Raw genomic sequence first — 22,833 nt, forward strand, 5'->3', positions numbered from 1 at the left:
CTCACATATGGGGTATCCCTAGCCCCCAGGCTCACTCAAAACAACAACCATGGTCAATTGGGCCTTGCAACAGCGAGGACATAACATAGATTGACCTGAAAAATAACAACTAACTGAGAGTGCAGCCTGGAACAGAACAAAAATGGGCCTAGGGGGGTGGAGCTGGATTCTAGACCCCAAACAGATTCTGCAGCACCGACTGCCCAAACCGACTGTCGCGTCGGGTATCTTGCTGAAGGCAGTAATGAGATGTGAATGTGTGGACAGATGACCATGTCGCAGCCTTGCAAATCTCTTCAATAGTGGCTGACTTCAAGTGGGCCACTGACGCTGCCATGGCTGTAACACTATGAGCTGTGACATGACCCTCAAGAGTCAGCCCAGCTTGGGCGTAAGTGAAGGAAATGCAATCTGCTAGCCAATTTGAAATGGTGCGTTTCCCGACAGCCACTCCCCTTCTGTTGGGATCAAAAGAAACAAACATTTGGGCGGACTGTCTGAATGGACTTGTCCGCTCCAGATAGAAGGCCAATGCTCTTTTGATGTCCAATGTGTGCAACTGACATTCAGCAGGGCGGGTATGAGGACGGGGAAAAATGTTGGTAAGACAATTGACTGGTTAAAACGAATTTGAAAGGGACATCCCAAGGTCAAATTGGATCGAATTGTCCACCAATGTAGGAATTTGAGAAACCCTGTGGACAGCTGGATCGCGTCCTCTAGATCCCCGGCAGCTTGAAACCACTGGGAAACTAGGGTCCATTGAGCTGATCTCATGTGAAGACGGGCCATGGGAGTCACATGAACTGTGGAGGCCATGTGGCTGAGCAATCTCAACATCTGCCGAGCTGTGATCTGCTGAGACGCTCGGACCCAGGAAACAAGAGACAGAAGATTGTCTGCCCTTGCCTCGGGGAGGTAGGCATGAGCAGTCTAGGAGTCCAGCTGAGCTCCTATGAATTCGTCTTTGAACTGGAAGAAGGTGGGACTTTGGATAATTTATCACAAACCCTAGTAGCTCCAGGAGTTGAATAGTCATCTGCATGGACTGTAGAGCTCCTGCCTGCGAGATGTTCTTCACCAGCCAATCGTTGAGATAGGGGAACACATGCACTCCCAATCTGCGCAGCGACGCCGCTATAACCGCCAGGCATTTTGTAAACATTCTGGGCGCAGAGGCGAGACCAAAGGGTAGTACACAATACTGAAAATGCCGTGTCCCCAGACGGAATCGAAGATACTGCCTGTGCACTGGTAGTATCGGGATGTGAGTATAAGCATCCTTTAAGTCCAGAGAGCATAGCCAATCGTTTTCCTGAATCATGGGAAGAAGGGTGCCCAGGGAAAGCATCCTGAACTTTTCTCGGACCAGATATTTGTTCAGGGCCCTTAGGTCTAGGATGGGACGCATGCCCCCTGTTTTCTTTTGTACAAGAAAGTACCTGGAATAGAATCCCAGCCCTTCCTGCCCCGGTGCCACGGGCTTGAACGCATTGGCGCTGAGAAGGCCAGAGAGTTCCTCTGCAAGTACCAGCTGGTGCTGGAAGCTGAAGGACTGAGCTCCCAGTGGGCAATTTGGAGGTGTTGATATCAAATTGAGGGAGTATCTGAGCCGGACTATTTGAAGAACCCACCGATCGGAGGTTACAAGAGGCCACCTTTGGTGAAAAAACTTTAACCTCCCCCCCCCCCGACCGGTAGATCATCCGGCATGGACACTTTTATGGCGGCTATGCTCGCCTGGAGCTAGTCAAAAGCCCATCCCTTGCTTTTGCTGGGGAGCTGCAGGGGCCTGTTGAGGCGCACGCTGTTGACGTGAACGAGCACGCTGGGGCTTAGCCTAAGCAGGCTGTCGGGAAGGTGGATTGTACCTACGCCTATTAGAAGCATAGGGAGCATTCCTCCTTCCCCCATAAAAATGTCTATCTGATGAGATAGATGCTGAAGGCGACCAGTGGGAGAGTTTGTCGAAGGCGGTGTCCCGCTGGTGGAGCTGCTCTACCACCTGTTCGACCTTCTCACCAAAAATATTATCCCCTCCGGCAAGGAGCATCTGCAATCCACTGCTGGACTCTATTTTCCAGGTCAGAGGCATGCAGCCATGAGAGTCTGCGCATCACTATACCTTGAGCAGCGGCCCTGGACGCAACATCAAAAGTGTCGTAAGCACCCCTGGACAGGAATTTTCGACACGCCTTCAGCTGGCTGACCACCTCCTGAAAAGGCTTGGCCTGCTCCGACGGGAGCTTATCGGCCAAGTCCGCCAGCTGCCGCACATTGTTCCGCAAGTGGATGCTCGTGTAGAGCTGGTACGACTGAATCTTGGACACGAGCAGAATGATAGGCCTTCCTCCCAAAAGAGTCCAGTGTTCTAGACTCCAGCCGAGGCGTAATCCCGAGAACTCTTGGCTCTCTTGAGAGCAGAATCCACAACGCCAGAGTCATAAGGCAACTGGGTTTTCATCAACTCTGGGTCCCCGTGAATCTGATACTGGGACTCAATCTTTTTGGGGATGGAGGGATTAGTTAATGGCTTCGCCCAGTTCGTCAGCAATGTCTGTTTTAGGACATTATGCAGAGGAACAGTGGACGATTCCTTAGGTGGCGAAGGATAGTACAGGACCTCGAACATCTCGGCCCTGGGCTCATCCTCAGTAATCACAGGAAGGGAATGGCCGTAGACATTTCCCGGACAAAGGAAGAGAAAGACAGACTCTCAGGGGGGGAAAGCTTTCTCTCGGGCGAAGGAGTAAGATCAGAAGGAAGACCACATGACTCCTCATCAGAGAAATATCTTGGCTCTTCCTCTGGTTCCCACGAGGCCTCCCCTTCAGTATCAGATACGAGTTCTCTGACTTCAGTCCGAAGCCAGGCCCATCTCGACGCCAAGGAACCATGTCCTTGATGGCGATGCCGAGAAGAAGACTCCCGCGCCGCTGGCGACGAAGCTCCCTCCAGTGACGTCGATGGGGAGTCAACTTGGGTGGCAGCCGAGGCCGATGCCGCAAGCGGTACTGGCGTCGCAGTCCGCACCACGGGCGGGGAACCAACCGCTGCATCTCTCGACGGTACCGATGGCGCAAGCACCACCGGTACCGGAACAGATGGTTGCAGCAGCCCTTCCAGAATCCCTGGAAGGATGGCTCGGAGGCACTCGTCTAAAGTGTCTGTCAAGCAAGGCTGTGGGGTCGGCACAGGCGACGAAGTCAGAATCTGCCTGGGGCGCGGAGGCGGTACCAGGCTGTCCGAAGAAGAGCGCATTGACACCTCCTGAATGGAGGGTGAGCGGTCCTCCCGGCATCAACGCTTCACGGGTGCTGAATCCTTTGGCGCCCCGGAGCTCTCGGTACCGTGACGGGAAGGTGACCGATAACGATGCTTCTTTGCGTTTGCACGAAGCACGTCACCAGTACCTCCTGGTACCGACGAGGACGTGGAATCCACACGCCTCCTCGGGGCCGGGTCCGAAAGAGGTCGGTCCCAGGGGGCCTGTACCGCAGGAGTCCTCGAGGCAGGTGGAGACCCACTCGATGGCTCACTGCTGCCAGCATGAGAAGGTCTCTGGACAGCCATTACCTGCACTTCTGACATCGATGCACTCTCCGGTGCTGACATCGATACCGTCTCCGACGATCTCGTTACCGCTACCGATGTCGACGCTGAAGGACCGGGCACGGCTCGGAACAGGCGCTCCCACTGAGCCAATCTCAACGCTTGTGTCTGCTTTTTTAGGCGAAGACAGAGTACAAGCGTCGGGGCGATGATCAGCCCCAAGACACTGAATACACGAAGCGTGTGGATCAGTGGCTGAGATTGCCCGGCTGCACCGCATGCACTTCTTGACGCTGCTGGCGATCTTCGAGGTCATGGACGGAAAAATCGCGGCAGCAAAGTCAAAATCCGCGATGGTGCCAAAAGAAGGGCACAAAAAAAGGAAAAATCCCGTACGGGCGGCCAAAATGGCCGCTCGCGACAATGAAAGAAAACTTACGGGGATAAACTAAGAATTAAAGGAAAAAGTAAACTTTTTTTTTAAAGAATGAAACAACGTGAGCAACTCGCTAAGAAAACAAACCAAAGAGCGGCGAAAACACGAAAACGCTGTGAGGGCTCTCTCTGGGGCGCAGAACAGCCGAAAAACAGCCGCACTGAGCCTCGGAAAAAAAAAGACTGAGGCACGTTCGAGCTACGGGCGGGAAGACGGTTGCACATGCGCGGTGCGCGCATGTGCGCGCGAGGGCTCTAGCAAGCTTTGTTGCTAGGAAGATTTCCGATCCTGGGGCTGCCGTCGGACGTCACCCACATGTGAGAACAAGCAGCCTGCTTCTTCTCAGAGAAAGAACTTTTCTCTGCATTAAATTAAAGGCAAAATATTAGGAGCCCCATGAACAAGTTATGTGGAGGCTTTGCAGTACTACACATTAATTTTGCCTGTTAATCTGCAGTAACTGCAAATCTTACTGCGCTGTAGTAAATAGGGCCTTTAATGTGACAGAAACCCTGTTTTGTTCTTTCCACATCATCTGCATCTTAGTCCCATTCTGAGACATTTCTCGGGATAAATAAATGATCAAAGAATATCCACCAACTGCTGATGACATGACTACCAGTTGATCAAGGTTTAGATTCATCGATGAGGTTCTTCTGTGCGGTACTGCTTAGATTTGTAAAGTACATTGCTTCAGTATTAATTCTAGAAAATGCCAGCTTTATTCTTGTAGCAGGAAAATGTAAAATGTTTCTGAGTTTCCAACTCTTCTATTATTGGATTTCTCCGAGGACAAGCAGGCTGCTTGTTCTCACTGATGGGTGACGTCCACGGCAGCCCCTCCAATCGGAATCTTCACTAGCAAAAGCCTTTGCTAGCCCTCGCGCGCCGATGCGCACCGCGCATGCGCGGACGTCTTCCCGTCCGAAACCGGCTCGTGCCGGCCAGTCTTCTTTTGTCCGCGCTTGGTACGGTCGTGTTACGCCATTCGCGCCCCTTAAGTTGACCTCGCGCGTCTCTTTTGACTTTTCGCTAAAAAAAAAAAGGGATTTCGGAAGAAGACCTTTTCGGTCTTTTTCCCTTACCTCTATTTTCAGTTTTTGCCCCGGTAAGTTTCTTTTCGTCTTCGGGGTAGGCCCTTTTGAGGCCTCGGGTCGTATTTTTTCTCCCCCTCTTTTTGGTGCCTTACGCAATCACAAGTTTTGATCTCGCCGGCGTGATTTTTCCGCCCATGTCATCGAAGTCTCCCAGCGGCTTCAAGAAGTGCACCCAGTGCGCCCGGGTAATCTCGCTCACTGACAGGCACGCGTCGTGTCTTCAGTGTCTGGGGGCTGGGCACCGCCCGCAGGCCTGTAGTCTGTGCGCCCTTTTACAAAAGCGGACTCAGGTAGTGAGATTGGCCCAGTGGAACGTTTTGTTCTCGGGCTCTTCGTCGGCATCGGGAGTATCGAGTGCATCGACGTCGACAGCGTCCAGACCTCCGTCCTCGGCTGCGACTGCATCGAGTGCATCGAGGCATCGACCCTCTGCATCGGTGCTGAGACATCGGAAGGCTGCGTCGGCGTCGGTGGTACCGGGACCTCCACTTCTGCTGATGTCGTCGGACGGTGGTGCTTCGACTGGAGTGCAGGTGAGGGCTGTCCATTCCCCTGCTGGTGGCGGTGAGCCTTCGGGTGGGTCTCCCCCTACCCTGAGGGCTCCTGCGGTACAGCCCCCCCGAGACCGACCTTCTTCGGCCTCGGCCCCGAGGAAGCGATGGCTGGATTCTACGTCCTCCTCGTCGGTGCCGGGAAGCTCCGGTGACATGCTTCGTTCCAAAAAGTCGAAGAAGCATCGACACCGGTCCCCTTCCCATATCGGCACCGAGAGCTCTGGGTCGCCGAGGGAGTCGGCACCCAGTAGGCATCGGCACCGAGAGGACCGCTCAACCTCTGTTCAAGAGGTGTCGATGCGCTCCACTATGGACAGCCCGGAACAGCCTCCACGCCTGGAACAGACTCTGACATCGACGCCTGCATCGGCTTCCACGTCTTTCTCCACAGCTGCTCTGCACGAGAGTCTCCGGGCCGTTCTCCCAGAGATCCTGGGAGAGCTGTTGCGCCCTTCCCCTCCGGTACCGGGGGTGCTTGCGCCACCGGTACCGTCGAGTGAGGCGCCGGCTGGCCCCTTGCCCGGGGTGAGGTCTCCGACATCGGTGCCGCTTGCGGTACCGACTGCGGTCGCCTCCCAGGAAGGCTCCCCGTCGGCGGAGGGAGCTTCGCCGATGCTGGCGAGGGAGTCTACCTCTCGATGCTCCCACCGTGGCCGTGGTTCCACGGAGTCGAGCCGGGCACGGCTTCAGACACAGGTCCGTGAACTTGTGTCTGATACCGATGGTGAGGCCTCGTGGGAGGAGGAGGAGGACATCAGATATTTCTCTGACGAGGAGTCTGATGGGCTGCCTTCTAATCCCACTCCCTCCCCTGAAAGGCAGCTTTCTCCTCCCGAGAGTCTGTATTTTGCGGCCTTTGTCCTGGAGATGTCTACGGCCATCCCCTTCCCGGTGGTTGTGGAGGACGAGCCCAGGGCTGAAATGTTTGAGCTCCTGGACTATCCTTCTCCGCCTAAGGAAGCGTCCACAGTACCCATGCATCATGTCCTAAAAAAGACATTGCTGGCGAACTGGACCAAGCCACTAAGTAATCCACACATTCCCAAGAAGATCGAGTCCCAGTACGGATCCATGGGGACCCAGAGCTGATGCACACTCAGTTGCCCTCACGGACTCTGGAGTTGTGGATTTGGCCCTAAAGAAGGCTAAGAGTTCTAGGGAGCATGCTTCGGCGCCCCCGGGCAAGGACTCTAGAACTTTAGACTCCTTTGGGAGGAAGGCCTACCATTCTTCTATGCTCGTGGCCAAAATCCAGTCTTACCAGCGTCTACACGAGCATACACATGCGGAACAAGTTGCGGCGTTGGCGGGCTTGGTGGACATGCTCCCCCTGAGCAAGCCAGGCCATTTCAGGAGGTGGTCAGGCAGCTGAAGGCGTGCAGAAAATTCCTGGCCAGAGGGGTGTATGACACCTTTGATGTTGCGTCCAGGGCCGCTGTTCAAGGTGTGGTGATGCACAGACTCTCATGGCTGCGTGCCTCCGACCTGGAGAATAGGATCCAGCAGCGGACTGCGGACTCGCCTTGCCGTGCGGATAATATTTCTGGAGAGAAAGTCGAACAGGTGGTAGAGCAGCTCCACCAGCGGGACACCGCTTTCGACAAGTTCTCCCGCCGGCAGCCTTCAGCCTCTACTCTACAGGTAGACGATTTTTTTGGGGAAGGAAGACTGTTTCCCTACTCTTCTGTAAGCGTAGGTACAATCCTCCTTCTCGACAGCCTGCGGCCCAGGCTAAGCCCCAGCGTGCTCGCTGTCGTCAGCAGCGTGCGCCTCAGCAAGGCCCCTCGGCTCCCCAGCAAAAGCAAGGGACGAGCTTTTGACTGGCTCCAGCAGAGCATAGCCGACATCTAAGTGTCAGTGCCGGGCGATCTGCCGGTCGGAGGGAGGTTGAAAGTTTTTCACCAAAGGTGGCCTCTCATAACCCTCCGATCAGTGGGTTCTCCAAATAGTCCGGCAAGGATATACCCTCAATTTGGCCTCAAAACCTCCAAATTGTCCACTGGGAGCTCAGTCTTACAGCTTCCAACACAAGCAGATACTTGCAGAGGAACTCTCCGCCCTTTTCAGCGCCAATGCGGTCGAGCCCGTGCCATCCGGGCAGGAAGGGCTGGGATTCTATTCCAGGTACTTCCTTGTGGAAAAGAAAGCAGGGGGGATGCGTCCCATCCTAGACCTAAGGGCCCTGAACAAATATCTGGTCAAAGAAAAGTTCAGGATGCTTTCCCTGGGCACCCTTCTCCCCATGATTCAGGAAAACGATTGGCTATGCTCTCTGGACTTGAAGGACGCCTACACACACATCCCGATACTGCCAGCTCACAGACAGTATCTGCGATTTCAGCTGGGCACACGTCACTTCCAGAACTGTGTGCTACCCTTTAGGCTCGCCTCTGCGCCCAGAGTGTTCACGAAGTGCTTGGCTGTAGTAGCGGCGGCACTTCGCAGGCTGGGGGTACACGTGTTCCCATATCTCGACGATTGGCTGGTGAAGAACACGTCCGAGGCAGGAGCTCTACAGTCCATGCAGATGACTATTCGCCTCCTGGAGCTACTGGGGTTTGTGATAAATTATCCAAAGTCCCATCTTCTCCCAGTGCAGAAACTCGAATTCATAGGAGCTCTGCTGGATTCTCGGACGGCTCGTGCCTATCTCCCAGAGGCGAGAGCCAACAACTTGTTGTCCCTCGTCTCGCGGGTGCGAGCGTCCCAGCAGATCACAGCTCGGCAGATGTTGAGATTGCTGGGCCACATGGCCTCCACAGTTCATGTGACTCCCATGGCCCACCTTCGCATGAGATCTGCTCAATGGACCCTAGTTTCCCAGTGGTTTCAGGCTGCTGGGGATCTAGAAGACGTGATCCCCCTGTCCACGAGTTTTCTCAAATCCCTGTATTGGTGGACGATTTGGTCCAATTTGACTCTGGGACGTCCTTTCCAAATTCCTCAGCCACAAAAAGTGCTGACTACGGATGCGTCTCTCCTGGGGTGGGGAGCTCATGTCGATGGGCTTCACACCCAAGGAAGCTGGTCCCTCCAGGAACGCGATCTGCAGATCAATCTCCTGGAGTTGCGAGCGGTCTGGAACGCTCTGAAGGCTTTCAGAGATCGGCTGTCCCACCAAATTATCCAAATTCAGACAGACAACCAGGTTGCCATGTATTACATCAACAAGCAGGGGGGCACCGGATCTCGCCCCCTGTGTCAGTAAGCCGTCAGCATGTGGCTCTGGGCTCGCCGTCACGGCATGGTGCTCCAAGCCACATACCTGGCAGGCGTAAACAACAGTCTGGCCGACAGGTTGACCAGGATTATGCAACCTCACGAGTGGTCGCTCAGCTCCCGAGTGGTGCGCCAGATCTTCCAGGTGTGGGGCACCCCCTTGGTAGATCTCTTTGCATCTCGAGCCAACCACAAAGTCCCTCAGTTCTGTTCCAGGCTTCAGGCCCACGGCAGACTGGCATCGGATGCCTTCCTCCTGGACTGGGGGGAGGGTCTGCTGTATGCTTATCCTCCCATACCTCTAGTGGGGAAGACTTTGTTGAAACTCAAGCAAGACCGAGGCACCATGATTCTGATTGCTCCTTTTTGGCCGCGTCAGATCTGGTTTCCTCTTCTTTTGGAGTTATCCTCCGAAGAACCGTGGAGATTGGAGTGTTTTCCAACCCTCATCACACAGGATGAAGGGGCGCTTCTGCATCCCAGCCTCCGGTCCCTGGCTCTCACGGCCTGGATGTTAAGAGCGTAGACTTTGCCTCTTTGGGTCTGTCAGAGGGTGTCTCCCGTGTCTTGCTTGCCTCCAGAAAAGATTCCACTAAGAGGAGTTACTTTTTTCTATGGAGGAGGTTTGCCGTCTGGTGTGACAGCAAGGCCCTAGATCCTCGCTCTTGTCCTACACAGACCCTGCTTGAATACCTTCTGCACTTGTCTGAGTCTGGTCTCAAGACCAACTCTGTAAGGGTTCACCTTAGTGCAATTAGTGCATACCATTACCGTGTGGAAGGTAAGCCGATCTCAGGAGAGCCTTTAGTTGTTCGCTTCATGAGAGGTTTGCTTTTGTCAAAGCCCCCTGTCAAACCTCCTACAGTGTCATGGGATCTCAATGTCGTTCTCACCCAGCTGATGAAACCTCCTTTTGAGCCACTGAACTCCTGCCATCTGAAGTACTTGACCTGGAAGGTTATTTTCTTGGTGGCAGTTACTTCAAGCTCGTAGAGTCAGTGAGCTTCAGGCCCTGGTAGCCCAGGCCCCTTACACCAATTTCATCATAACAGAGTAGTCCTCCGCCTCACCCTAAGTCTTGCCAAAGGTTGTGTTGGAGTTCCATCTGAACCAGTCAATTGTCTGCCAACATTCTTTCCCCGTCCTCATTCCTGCCCTGCTGAACGTCAGCTGCACACATTGGACTGCAAGAGAGCATTGGCCTTCTACTGGAGCGGACCACAGCCCAAACAGACAGTCCGCCCAATTGTTTGTTTCTTTTGATCCCAACAGGAGGGGAGTGGCTGTGGGGAAATGCACCATATCCAATTGGCTAGCAGATTGCATTTCCTTCACTTACGCCCAGGCTGGGCTGGCTCTTGAGGGTCATGTCACGGCTCATAATGTTAGAGCCATGGCAGCGTCGGTAGCCCACTTGAAGTCAGCCACCATTGAAGAGATTTGCAAAGCTGTGACGTGGTCATCTGTCCACACATTCACATCTCATTACTGCCTGCAGCAGGATACCCGACGCGAAAGTCGGTTCGGGCAGTCAGTGCTTCAGAATCTGTTCGGGGTTTAGAATCCAACTCCACCCCCCTAGGCCCATGTTTATTCTGTTCCAGGCTGCACTCTCAGTTAGTTGGATAAGTTGTTAGGTCAATCTCAGTTATGTCCTCACCGTTGCGAGGCCCAATTGACCATGGTTGTTGTTTTGAGTGAGCCTGGGGGCTAGGGACTACCCATCATTGAGACAAGCAGCCTGCTTGTCCTCGGAGAGAAAGCGAATGCTACATACCTGTAGAAGGTATTCTCCGAGGACAGCAGGCTGATTGTTCTCACAAACCCGCCCGCCTCCCCTTTTGGAGTTGTGTCTTCCCTTCTCTTTTTCTTGCTACATATGAGACTGGCCGGCACGAGCCGGTTTCGGGCGGGAAGATGGCCGCGCATGCGCGGTGCGCATCGGCGCGCGAGGGCTAGCAAAGGCTTTTGCTAGTGAAGATTCCGATTGGAGGGGATGCCGTGGACGTCACCCATCAGTGAGAACAATCAGCCTGCTGTCCTCGGAGAATACCTTCTACAGGTATGTAGCATTCGCTTTACTGCCATATCTACTGCTTGTGGGTAGACAGTGGAAGAAGAGAGGCACATCAAACTTTTCTGTACAGGTTTCATAGTTTTCAGCACATTCTAGAAATGGAGACACTTTCAGTCATTACTAATAAAATGAACAAACATTTGTGGTGGTTTTGGAAAAGACTTTATATGTTTAAGACTGAAAGCCCACCTCTTTAACATTGCTTTTAACTCGTAACCACTTGTAACCACTCGCCTCCACCTACCCTCCTCTCCTCCTCCCTGTACACATTAATTGATTTGATTTGCTTACTTTATTTTTGTCTATTAGATTGTAAGCTCTTTGAGCAGGGACTGTCTTTCTTCTATGTTTGTGCAGCGCTGCGTACGCCTTGTAGCGCTATAGAAATCCTAAATAGTAGTAGTAGTAGTAGTAGTAAAGGGGCAGTTTTCCAAAAGGAACGCTTGAATTTAATTTTCTAAAGGATTTTTCACGTGTGCAGAAGGCCCATAGAGTATGTGCCCCTGAGCATTTGACCCTGCCTCCTATTGTTGTGTTGCTGCTTGTAAAACATAGTAACATAGTAACATAGTAGATGACGGCAGAAAAAGACCTGCATGGTCCATCCAGTCTGCCCAAGACAAACTCATATGTGTATTCCTTACCTTGAATTTGTACCTGTCCTTTTCAGGGCACAGACCGTATAAGTCTGCCCAGCAGTATTTCCCGCCTCCCAACCACCAGTCCCGCCTCCCATCATCGGCTCTGGTACAGACCGTATAAGTCTGCCCTCCCCTATCCTAGCCTCCCAACCACCAACCCCTCTTCCCCACCTGCTCCGCCACCCAATTTCAGCTAAGCTTCTGAGGATCCATTCCTTATGCACAGGATTCCTTTATGCATATCCCACGCATGTTTGAACTCCGTTACCGTTTTCATCTCCACCACCTCCCGCGGGAGGGCATTCCAAGCGTTCCACCACCCTCTCCGTTGAAAAAATACTTCTGACATCTTTCCTGAGTCTGCCCCCCTTCAATCTCATTTCATGTCCTCTCGTTCTACCGCCTTCCCATCTCCGGAAAAGATTCGTTTGCGGATTAATACCTTTCAAATATTTGAACATCTGTATCATATCACCCTTGTTCCTCCTTTCCTCCAGGGTATACATGTTCAGGTCAGCAAGTCTCTCTTCATAAAAGTATGCACTATGGAAAGAAGACATGCACTTTTACATGTAGGCTTGCTTGGTAGTATAGGTTGAGTGAAGCACAGTTGGAATCATGAAGCTCAGATGTAGGTTATAAATATGCACCTATTTACTGCCGTAATTATCTATTGCTTATGTTTGACTTTTTCTTGCTATACACTGCCTTGAGTGAATTCCTTCAAAAAGGTGGTGAATACATCCTACTAAATAAATAAATGCAGATACTTCAGTCATTTACATTTACATCAAGTCCCAAACAGGTGTAAGTATACTGTGGTGCATTTCAGTAGCCATTGTGCAGCTTATGTGAAGCTATTTTATAAGACACATGGGTGCCTATGGTCCTTATTAAAGAAGCATATCCATGTGTAAAAGTGGCATTTATAGATGACATACATGTGTAAGTGGTAATTACAGAAAGCCACTATTTACACGCGAAGATCTACCCTATGCAACTATTTCAAGGGTGCCTAGAGTACATATGATATGGGTGGGACTTAGGCAGGACAAAAATCTATATGTGCATTCTCCATTTTTATAACCCCCTGATTCTATAAAGGTCGCCCAAATTTGGATTAGATCCTGAGATGTGCATGCTACATAATTGGTTAACGAGCCATTAACAAGCAATACTTGGATGTTAACAATCAACTATTGGTGTTAATTACATAGTAACATGGAGGGGCATAATCGAACTGGGCACCCATCTTTAAGGGCCTATAATGGAAACCAAGGACGGCCATCTCAAAAACATCCAAATCCAAGCCATTTGGTCATGGGAGGAGCCAGCATTCGTAGTGCACTGGTCCCCTCTCACATGCCAAGACACCAACTGGGCACCCTAGGGGGCACTGCAGTGGACTTCACAAATTGATCCCAGGTGCATAGCTCCCTTACCTTGGGTGTTGAGCCCCCCAAAACCCACTACCCACAACACTACCATAGCCCTTAAAGGGTAACGGGGAGCACCTACATGTGGGTACAGTGGGTTTCCGGTGGGTTTTGGAGGGCTCCCATTTATCACCACAAGTTTAACAGGTAGGGGCGATGGGCCTGGGTCCGCTTGCCTGAAGTGCACTGCAGTACCCACTAAAAACTGCTCCAGGGACCTGCATAGTGCTGTGATGGAGATGGGTATGACATTTGAGGCTGGCATAGAGGCTGGAAAAAAATGTTTTTTAATTAGTTTTTTTGGGAAGGAGGGGGTTGGTGACCACTGGGGGAGTAAGGGGAGGTCATCCCCAATTCCCTCCGGTGGTCATCTGTCAGTTCGGGCACCTTTTCGAGGCTTGGTCATGAACAAAAAGGGACCAAGTCAGCCAAATGCTCGTCAGGGACGCCCTTCTTTTTTCCATTATCAGCCGAGGACGCCCGTTAACCACGCCCCCGTCCCGCCTTCTGTACAGTGCCAACACGCCCCCTTGAACTTTGGCTGTCCCTGCGACGGAAAGCAGTTGAGGACGGCCAAAATCGGCTTTCGATTATGCCGATTTGGGCGACCCTGAGAGGACGCCCATCTCCCAATTTGTGTCGGAAGATGGGCGCCCTTCTCTTTCGAAAATGAGCTGGATAGTAACATTGTACATGACAGCAGAGAAAGACCTGTATGGTCCATCCAGTCTGCCCAACAAGATAAACTCATATGTGCTACTTTATGTGTATACCTGACCTTGATTTGTATCAGCCATTTTCAGGGCACAGATCGTAGAAGGCTGCCCAGCACTAGCCCCGCCTCCCAACCACTAGCCCCGCGTCCCACCACCGGCGCTGCCACCCAATCTCCGCTAAGCTTCTGAGGATCCATTCCTTCTGAACAGAATTCCTTTACGTTTATCCTACGCATTTTTGAATTCCGCTACCGTTTTCATCTCCACCACATCCCGCGGGAGGGCATTCCAGACTGTGAGAGAGGAAGGAGTGCTGCCAGAGGCTCTGGGCCTAGAAGGAAGGAAGGGAGCTAGGCCTGGTTCCTTCTCCAGCCAGGAGGCAAGGCCCTGGGGACATTTCCTCAGGAAAGTCCCTGGCTATGGGGCCTACTGGGCTGAGAAAGTCTAAGGCCAAGCGGAGCAGTTCCCAGCCCGGGGCTGCTCCAAGGACATGTCGCACGAGTTCCTGGAAGAGGGGTGTGCAGACAGCGGTCGGGGGAGAAAGCTGGTACAGGCCCCTGAGAAGCAGCGTAAGGGGACAGCTGGAGAAGAGGTGATGGAGTTGGGCCAAGAGGTGCAGTTGGGCCCAGACCAGACAGAGGATGAGGAGGAGTGGTCAGAAGAGGAGGAGGAGGACAACCAAGGTATGAGCTGGGACCCGGAAACCCAGCTAGTGGAGTGGTGGAGAGGGTGAGGAAGATCAAGGCCCTGGAGAAAGAATCAGCAGAGCTGGGGAAGAGGCTGAAACTTGCCAAAACCATGGGGAAGTTAGCCCCAGTAGAACATAGGAGAGCATACCAGAAGGAGGAAGTGCGTTTGGCAGCGCAGCTTCAGCGCAAGGAAAAACTGCTGGCTTCCTTAAAAAAAGTATTGGTAATCCTTTTAACTCAGGAGAAAGAACCTGGTTCAGCAGTACTGGTTACTCGCCAGCCTGTAGGAGAAGAGGTACCAGGGACCAGCAGTCAAACAAAAACATTACAATTCATGAAAGACTTGGCAAGCCAGCCAGGAGTACTTCCTGAAAAGGAAGGCTCCAGAGACAAGGAAGGTGGACTTGCTGCCTGTGAGTCAGCCATACAGTCTAAAGGGGAAAAAGCAGAAAAGAAATCATCCTTTAAACATATTCATATTCTTGAAACTGAAATAGGAGACTCAGAGGGCAGCCTTTTTTTCACACAGGTTGTTGCAGTACCCAGCAGTGAGAAGGAAGACAGTATACCTGAGGAGAGAAAGCAGGAGCACACAGTGGGATCAGCCAGTGCTGAGATTACAGGAGGATTGCAGGACTCAGGCAGGCTGGCTCAGGTGCAAGCAGTGAGCTCCTTGAGTGCAGTGGCAGTTTCTCATCATCAAGAAGGGTGTGCAGCTGTGCAGATGGAATCAGAGGAACCGTGCCTTGGAGGGAAGAATGGACAGGAGAGCTGGTACAATCCAGAAGCAGAGATAGGAGGTTCTGGTTTAAAGTCCAACCAGAGCCTCGCACAGGACCTGCTTTCTTCTAGAGAACAGAGTGCAGAGAGCCCCCTGGCACAGATGGACAATGGGACTTGTTTAAAAGATAAGGAGAACTCGGGGGAAGGTTTAGGGTTGGATTTGCAGGGGAAGGTTTGTTTGACTAATTTTGTTGTGCAGAAGGAAGGTTTAGGAACCTCTGCAGCAATAAGTTTGGTTGGGGGGAAAGGGGGCATGGTGAAGCCAGTAGGGGAGGGGTGGAGTGGAGAAGGGTTAGGGGGGATCAGCAGGGGGGGAGCATGGAGGAAGGGGGCAAGAGGGGCAGAGGGATATAAATGTGGGGAAAGGGCGGTGGGAGTAAGGGGGTAAATCCTTTGCGGCAGTTACAGGAGAGGGAGGAAGAAGGAAGGGGGGTTCTCAGGTAATAGAACGGAGGGGGGGAGAGGTCGTTGGCAGGTGCCAAGGAGACGGAACGTGGTACAAATTAGATGGGTGGGGGAGGGGGCAATGCCATCCAGAGATGTAGTTTTGAGATTGGTATTGGGGTTGGGCTTTATCCCAGAAGACCTCTATGTGTGTATCCATCCAGTCAATATCCCTGAGTATGATGTGAGTTTTTTCACGCAAAGAAGAATGGAAGTCTTCTGGGGAAAGTATGAAGGGGTACGGGGGAGGGGGGAGTGGAAGAATTATAAGGTTGTGCCCATCAGCAGACCTGACTTGGTGCAGGTGACCCTACTAGTTAGAAACGAGTCCATTTCAGGGGTGGACCTCACATTTTGGCTCCAGAGATATGCTGAATTACGGACCCCACTGGCCAAACTCCCAGACCCTAGTAGAGTATGGGCAGGGGGGGGGCCTTTGGTCAGACTTAAACAGGTAGGGCAGGTGATCCAGCATATCCCTTCGGAGGGTGTTTATAGGAAGAGACCGCATCCTGTGTTTCTACAAGGGGCAGCCACGCCAGTGCTTTAAATGTGGGTCCTTTCGGCATTTTAGCATGTCCTGCCCAGTACTGCAGTGTGCCAAATGTGGTAGCAAAGACCATATCACAGAGAATTGTGTCTCTATACACTGTAATCTTTGTGGGGGTTTGGGCACGCCTTTAGGATTGCCCAGAGGCTTTCCATAATGGGGGAGAGGAAGGTATTTCAGTTCAAGAGGAGGGGGGGGGGAAGGGTTGCCAGAGTCGGAGTCAGGGCGCAGAGGCACTGAGGAAGGGAGGTATGGAGGAGGGGATAGAGGGAGAAGTAGGTGATAGAGGGAGGGAGGGCATACAGGTGGGAGGTAAGGGGCAGGAAGAGGAGGGAGAAGGGGGATGGGTGCGAGTTTCTAAAAGACAGAGGGGAGCACAGGGGAGGGGGGGGGGGGAGAAACAGACCTGTTAGGGAGGGAGGTAGTCCAAGGGCTAGAGGTGGGGAATCGGTTCCAAGGTTTGGAAGTGGAAGAGAGGGGGGAGAAGGTAGAAGAAGGAATCGGAAGGGAGGGAGGGGGGTCGCAGGAGGAGGGTGGTAGTAAAAGGAGATCAGAGGGAGAGCCAAGGTGGGAGGGGAGGGGGAAGAAGAGGGGGGAGAATTCGAAGGGAGGGGGGTCATCAGGAGGGAAGAGGGGGGGAAGTGGAGGAGGGGGAGGGGGAATGTAAGGAAGACGGGGGGACACGGACATTTGACAGGAGTAAGGGTTCCCAGGAGCAAGAGCAGGAAGAGGAAGGGGAGGCTATAGAGGAAGTAGAGGAAAGGGAGGTGGAGTGGATGCAGGGAGGGGGAGGGGGTTACAAGGGTTACAGAGGGAAGGAGAGGGGGAAGTAAAGAAGAAGAAGGGGAGGAAGAATGGAAAGGGGGAGGGGGAGGACGGGGGGTTGAATTCGGGGTTCGAGATTGGGCAGAGGAAGAAATGGAAACGGACGTTGGGGGGCAGGTGGCGGAGTATGGGTCGGGACAGAGGGCAGTGGGACAGGACAGGGTGGTACAGAGGAGCCATAACCTTGGATGATGGCAGGAATCCTGTTGTTCTTTGTCACACTAAATGTGGCAAGTGTTGCCTCCCAGAGGGCGCAAGTGGTGGCTTTTGATGGCCTCTCTCGGATTGCTGCAGATTGTTTCTTGCTACAAGAAACAAGGCTGCAGACGATGGATGCAGTCAGGCGAGCACAGCGGGCCTGGAGATGGGGGCCCTCCATTTGGGGATTGGCAGGGGAAAGATATGGGGCAGTAGGAATTCTTTTCAAAACACATAGGGTAGTCATACAGAGGGTGGTAGAATTGGACATAGGGAAGTGTGGTGGTGGATGTATTGTTGCACGGGGTGGCAGTACGGATTGTTAACATTTATGGACCACAGAGTAAAAGAGGGTGCGCTTTGTTGTTTGGAAAAATTAAACCATATTTGTATACATCTCGGCAGGTAATATTGGGGGGGGGTGAGATTTTAATACTATTTTGAGGGCACAGGATAGTGGGGGAAGGATGGCACGAGTCGGATATGATGGGGTGTGTTTGGGGGGCATTATGAAGGGAGCGGGATTAGTGGATGTGCACATGGAACACTTAGCGGATAGGGAAGGGTTTACATTTACTAGAGGGGTTTGTAAGAGTAGGATAGATCGGTTTTTGGTACGGAAAGGGGCTTGTGGGCAGGGGCCTCGGTTGATGGAGGTAGAATTTTCTGACCATAAATTAGTACTAATAGCGGTCGGATGTTCAGGGACTCACCGGTCAGGACAGGGTCTCTGGAGACTCAACTTGAGGTGGTTGGAGGAGGAAAGAGTATGGAAGGAGTATCAAGAATTTGTACAAGAACAATTATCAATCCAAGGTCTCTTCTCCTCGCCAGGGGAATGGTGGGAGATGGTGAAGCTACGCACCAGGTTTTTCTTTATACAGCAAGCCAGAAGAAAGGGAAGGGAGATGACTAGGTTAGGGATGGCCATTAAAAAACGGAGGGATTATTTGATCTCTTAGAGAGGAAGAAGGGAGGACGTAGAAGCTCTACAAATTGAATTGGAAAAGGTACAGTATAACAGGTACTCTTCATTGGCATATGAAAGGGATTTTGGGACATTGCTCAGCCCAGATCCCTTTGCATGCTGCAAGGAGAGACGGGAGCGTAGAGTGGTGGGAGGTCTGCAAGACGTAACAGGGGTGGTGAGGGATACAAGGGAAGGAATTCTGGAGGTGGTGGGAGAGCACTTTGAGAATTTTTTTTCAGATAGGCACTAAGACAGGGATAGAATGGGGACATATATAGAGGACACTCCGGGGGTGGGAAAGTGGGGGGCCCATCTTCAGGTCCTGGAACAGCCCTGGACGCTGCAGGAAGTGGAGGAGAGCATTGAGGCTTTGCGGATGAAGACATCGCCGGGCCGGATGGGCTCCCGGTAGAGTTCTACCAGCAATTTAAACACTTGGTAGCTCCGATTCTGCTAGATGTCTGGGAGGTAGCACTGAAACAGGGCTCTTTGCCAGCATCCTTGGGAAAGTCAGCATTGATTCTCCTTAGTAAAGAGAAGGATCCAGGTTTTTTGACAAACTGGCGGCCCATAGCACTGCTTAATAGTGACCGTAAAATCTTTGCCCATATGATTTTGAAACGCATGCGGCAGGTATCGGGGGAGGTTTTGGCACCCTCGCAGGGTTGTGGGGTGACGGGTAGAGGGATACTTGAGGCAGCAGCATGGGTTCGGGAGGGTTTTGAGCGGAGCTGGGTAGATGGGGTAGGGAGGTTGATGGTCGCCCTGGACCAGGAAAAGGCCTTTGACAGGGTACAGTGGGAATTTCTATGGAAGGTCTTACTCCACTATGGGTTCCCAAGGGGATGGGTGGCACAAATTCGGTTGTTATATACAAAGGCCCGGTGCTTTCCACTGGTAAATGGATGGAAAAGCAAGGGGTTTGAGGTAACGGCAGGGGTGGAGCAGGGGTGTCCCTTGAGCCCCTTGCTGTATGCCTTTGCAATTGATCCATTTATCAGGCGTTTGGAGCAGGGTGGGGAAGCAGGACTTCGGAGAGTGGAGGTGTGCACGGGGAAGGATTTACGGGTGGTGGCGTACGCGGATGATATCACAGTGTGGGTGGCAGATAAGGGGGAACGGGAACACTTGAAGGAAATAATCTCACAATATTCACGGCAAGCGGGTCACAGGTAAACCACCAAAAGAGTAACAGTTTGTGGGTAGGACCAGTAGGGTTGGGATTTGAATTGGGGGACGCTTTTCCACACACAGGGAAGGAGATGTGGGTCTTGGGGGACAACTTTCGGTCAGGGGATTATGCCACATGGAACTGGGAGCAGAAAATTCAGGAGGCCAGGGTAAGGGTAGAAAGGTGGAAGGGCTGGAAGATTCAGATGGCGGACCGGGTTTGGCTGATCAAATCCCACATAGTGCCGATTTTTTTGTTCCTTAGTTATATTTGTCTGTTACCCGAGAAATGTTACACCGCGCTTTACAGCATGTTTTTTCAGATGTTGTGGGGTAATCGGCTGAACCCGGTGAAAAGAAACATTACATACCTGTCTAGGAAGGAAGGGGGAGTGAGGATGGTCAATCCAGTGCTGTTTTTCTGCTCTCTCTTCCTCCAATTTAATCTGGGGCGAGCAGTGGGAAGTGACCCCCCCCCCCCCCCCCCGGGGTGGGCATCCAGTGTTCTTCAGTGGTGGGGAAGATTTTGGGTCCCTTGGTTGGGTGGGGGGAGGGTGGTGGCTTTAAGGGCGGGGGCCCTGGAGGGGGTGAGTTATTATAAGACCATGACCAAGTTAGTGCGGTTGTGGGGAATTTTGGTGGAGGAACTTAAAGCAGGGAAGAGGGAGGTGTGGGTGGATAGGGTGCAAGCCCAGAGGTTTGCATCACAATTGGCACTCAGGGATGCTCCTGGGCCTGTGGTTCGGCAGGCAGGGCTTGCGGTTGGTAACATCAGAAAGGATCCCACAGAAGTACAGGGACATTGCGTGGCTGTCCTTTCATGGGAAGCTTTATGTACGAGGCAATCTCTCGAACAGAAAAGCACAGGAGCGGGACTGTCCGAGGGGGGAATGCGTAGGAAAAGAAGAAACGGTGGACCATTTTTTACGGTTCTGTCCTTTTTCGGTGGCAGCAGCTGCCAGAGTGGCCTCCTTACTAGGGATACCGTCCTTTCAGCAGTACACCTATGCTGACTGGGTGTATGGGAGGATAGGTGGTCATGGGCAGCTGGAGCCAGTAACGGGGTTCCTGATCTCGGTTATCATCAGGTTCTACCTCTGGATGGCGCGTTGTGGGGTTTCCCTGCGCCAGGAATACAGGTCTGTGGAACGGGTTAGCTGGGATGTGGTTAGGGCAGTCCAGGAGGTGGAAAGGTGGGAGCGGGTGAGGGTGGGGGTTGGTACTGTTACAAGGTGGTGGAAACACGTAAGGTTAAAACCGCCATGAATATTTTGTTTTGAGGAGTCTGGTTTTATTTGGGTGTTGGGGGGGGGATGGGTTTTTGATACTACTGTTATTGGTTTTTGTTATCCGATTTATCAATAAAAGAGTTCTCCAAGTATCCACCACTCTCTCCGTGAAAAAAATATTTCCTGACATTTTTCTTGAGTCTGCCCCCCTTCAATCTCATTTCATATCCTTTAGTTCTACCGCCTTCCCATCTCCGGAAAAGGTTTGTTTGCAGATTAATACCTTTCAAATATTGACACCAATTAGGAGTTGCATGCACATCTACCTGCGCTGTATTCTATAACACTGGGTGCCTAAATCCCAAAGCGCATAACCCAAAAGAGGACATGGCCATGGGAGGGGCATTGGCTGGTTAGGGGCATTCTGAACATTTGGGCACAGTGTTATAGTATACTGGGGATGCGTTCCTACGTCGTGCACCAGGTTTTATGCCTGATTTCAGCAAGTGTAAATTCTTGTGCCCAAAGTTGGGCTCAGAAATTAGCACTATGCACTATTCTCTAAAGAGTGCTTAATCAGGAGTGTCCTTTATAGAATAGTGCTGAGCACTGATTTTTTTCAGCACTGAATTTTGAGCACCAGTTACTGAATCCCATAACTCTCCCATTTTCATGCCCTCTTTTTTTTCTTGCATGTAAAATTTAGATGCAGATCCTATGTCTAAATGTATACATATAAATTCCATTTAAATCTAATTAGTGCCAGTAATTTTTTAAAAGGCCAATTATTGGTGCTAATTAGCTTGTTATTTAATTAAATTGTGTGTGCAAATTGGACATGCACCCAAATTTACATGCACAATTTATGGTGACCTTTATAGCATTAGAGGGATGTTGTGTTCAAAATAGGTGCAGCATATGCATTTATGTGTTTTCAGGTCTTAGGTGCCTTATAATATTGTGCTTCTAATGAATGAGGAGAGAGATGTGGTAGCTGTGTTAGTCCACTTTCAATAGAAATAAAAGAAAATAAAACAGAGAAAAGAAAATAAGATAATACCTTTTTTATTGGACTAACTTAATACATTTTTTGATTAGCTTCCGAAGGTAGCCCTTCTTCGTCAGATCAGAATGAGGAGAAATCTCAGTGTTTATAATTATTAAAAAATAATTTCATTGAGTATCCAGATGTGTTGTGCACATTGACATTTTATGAGTATTTTCCGATATTTGCTTCCACGTTCCGTTGTCCACTTTCTGCCACAGTGTTTTTCCCATTTTGTTTGTTAGAGGTGAGGGCTGGGTTTTTTCCCTAGCATCTCCACCTAAGGAAAAACCTTCCCTAGTGAAAGGAGAAAGAAAATACCCCAACGCACATGCATGCACACACAGACACAGAGAACAACACAAATATCCATTTCCTTACATTTTCCATTTTACAAGAGGGTCTTTTCTTATTTCAGTACAGCAAGATATAAGTGCATCAATCAAATACCTTACAAGAGGGTCTTTACACAGTACTTAGTGTATAACACCTGCACAAAATGTGTAGATCGGTAAGAATTATTGTACAAATGCAACAACTATGTAACAATTTTCTACCATGGGGGGGGGGGGGTCCTGGTGGTAATCAGCAGTACGGCCTCATTGATGTGCTCTGTCTAATTACTGCCCTAATTACTGCCTAATTACTGCCCTTACCACCTTCTAAATAGGTGGCGGTAAGGGCTCAGGCAATAAATAGCCACATGCTAATTTTAATATTAGCATATGGCCATTTACTGCCCGATTTTAAAAAAGACCTTTTTCCTACTGTGGAAAACAAAATGGCCCAACGCGTGCCAATTTAATGTGCCAAAACTAGCGCAAACCACTTTTTAACATGGCTTAGTACAAGGGCCCCTTAAAAAGGTACTCTATGATGAGCACAAACATGAAGATGAACAAAGCAGTCAAACTAGATAACATTAGGCGCCTTTAGATGCGCCTTGAGATGAATTAGAAGACATGAGTAACTGCTAACATTACAGCTAGATCTGACATTGTAACAATTGCATATTTTGATTTCTTTATATCTTGTTCAGCCTGCAGCGCTTGCTCTGATCAAATACCGAAATGTCATGAAGGAGAAGTGCTGACAGTGGATGGGAATGCTACTGATAAATGCTGTCCTACATATCAGTGCAGTAAGTTGGTGTGTTACAGCACAGTTTATTGCATCAGTTTTGCTTCTTTTTTGCAAATTGA

The 22,833-nt window shown here is 51.1% G+C and overlaps 1 protein-coding gene across 1 annotated transcript in view; it reads left to right on the forward strand.

Annotated features, from left to right (window-relative positions):
- The window catches only part of OTOG (otogelin), a 706,015-nt gene that overhangs the window by 555,460 nt on the left and 127,722 nt on the right, over nt 1-22,833 (forward strand). Inside the window, 1 exon segment of the mRNA XM_030202446.1 lies at nt 22,671-22,772. Coding sequence (XP_030058306.1) covers nt 22,671-22,772 — 102 coding nt within the window.

The sequence above is a fragment of the Microcaecilia unicolor genome, chromosome 4 (assembly GCF_901765095.1).
Source record: "Microcaecilia unicolor chromosome 4, aMicUni1.1, whole genome shotgun sequence".
Classification (NCBI taxonomy): domain Eukaryota; kingdom Metazoa; phylum Chordata; class Amphibia; order Gymnophiona; family Siphonopidae; genus Microcaecilia; species Microcaecilia unicolor.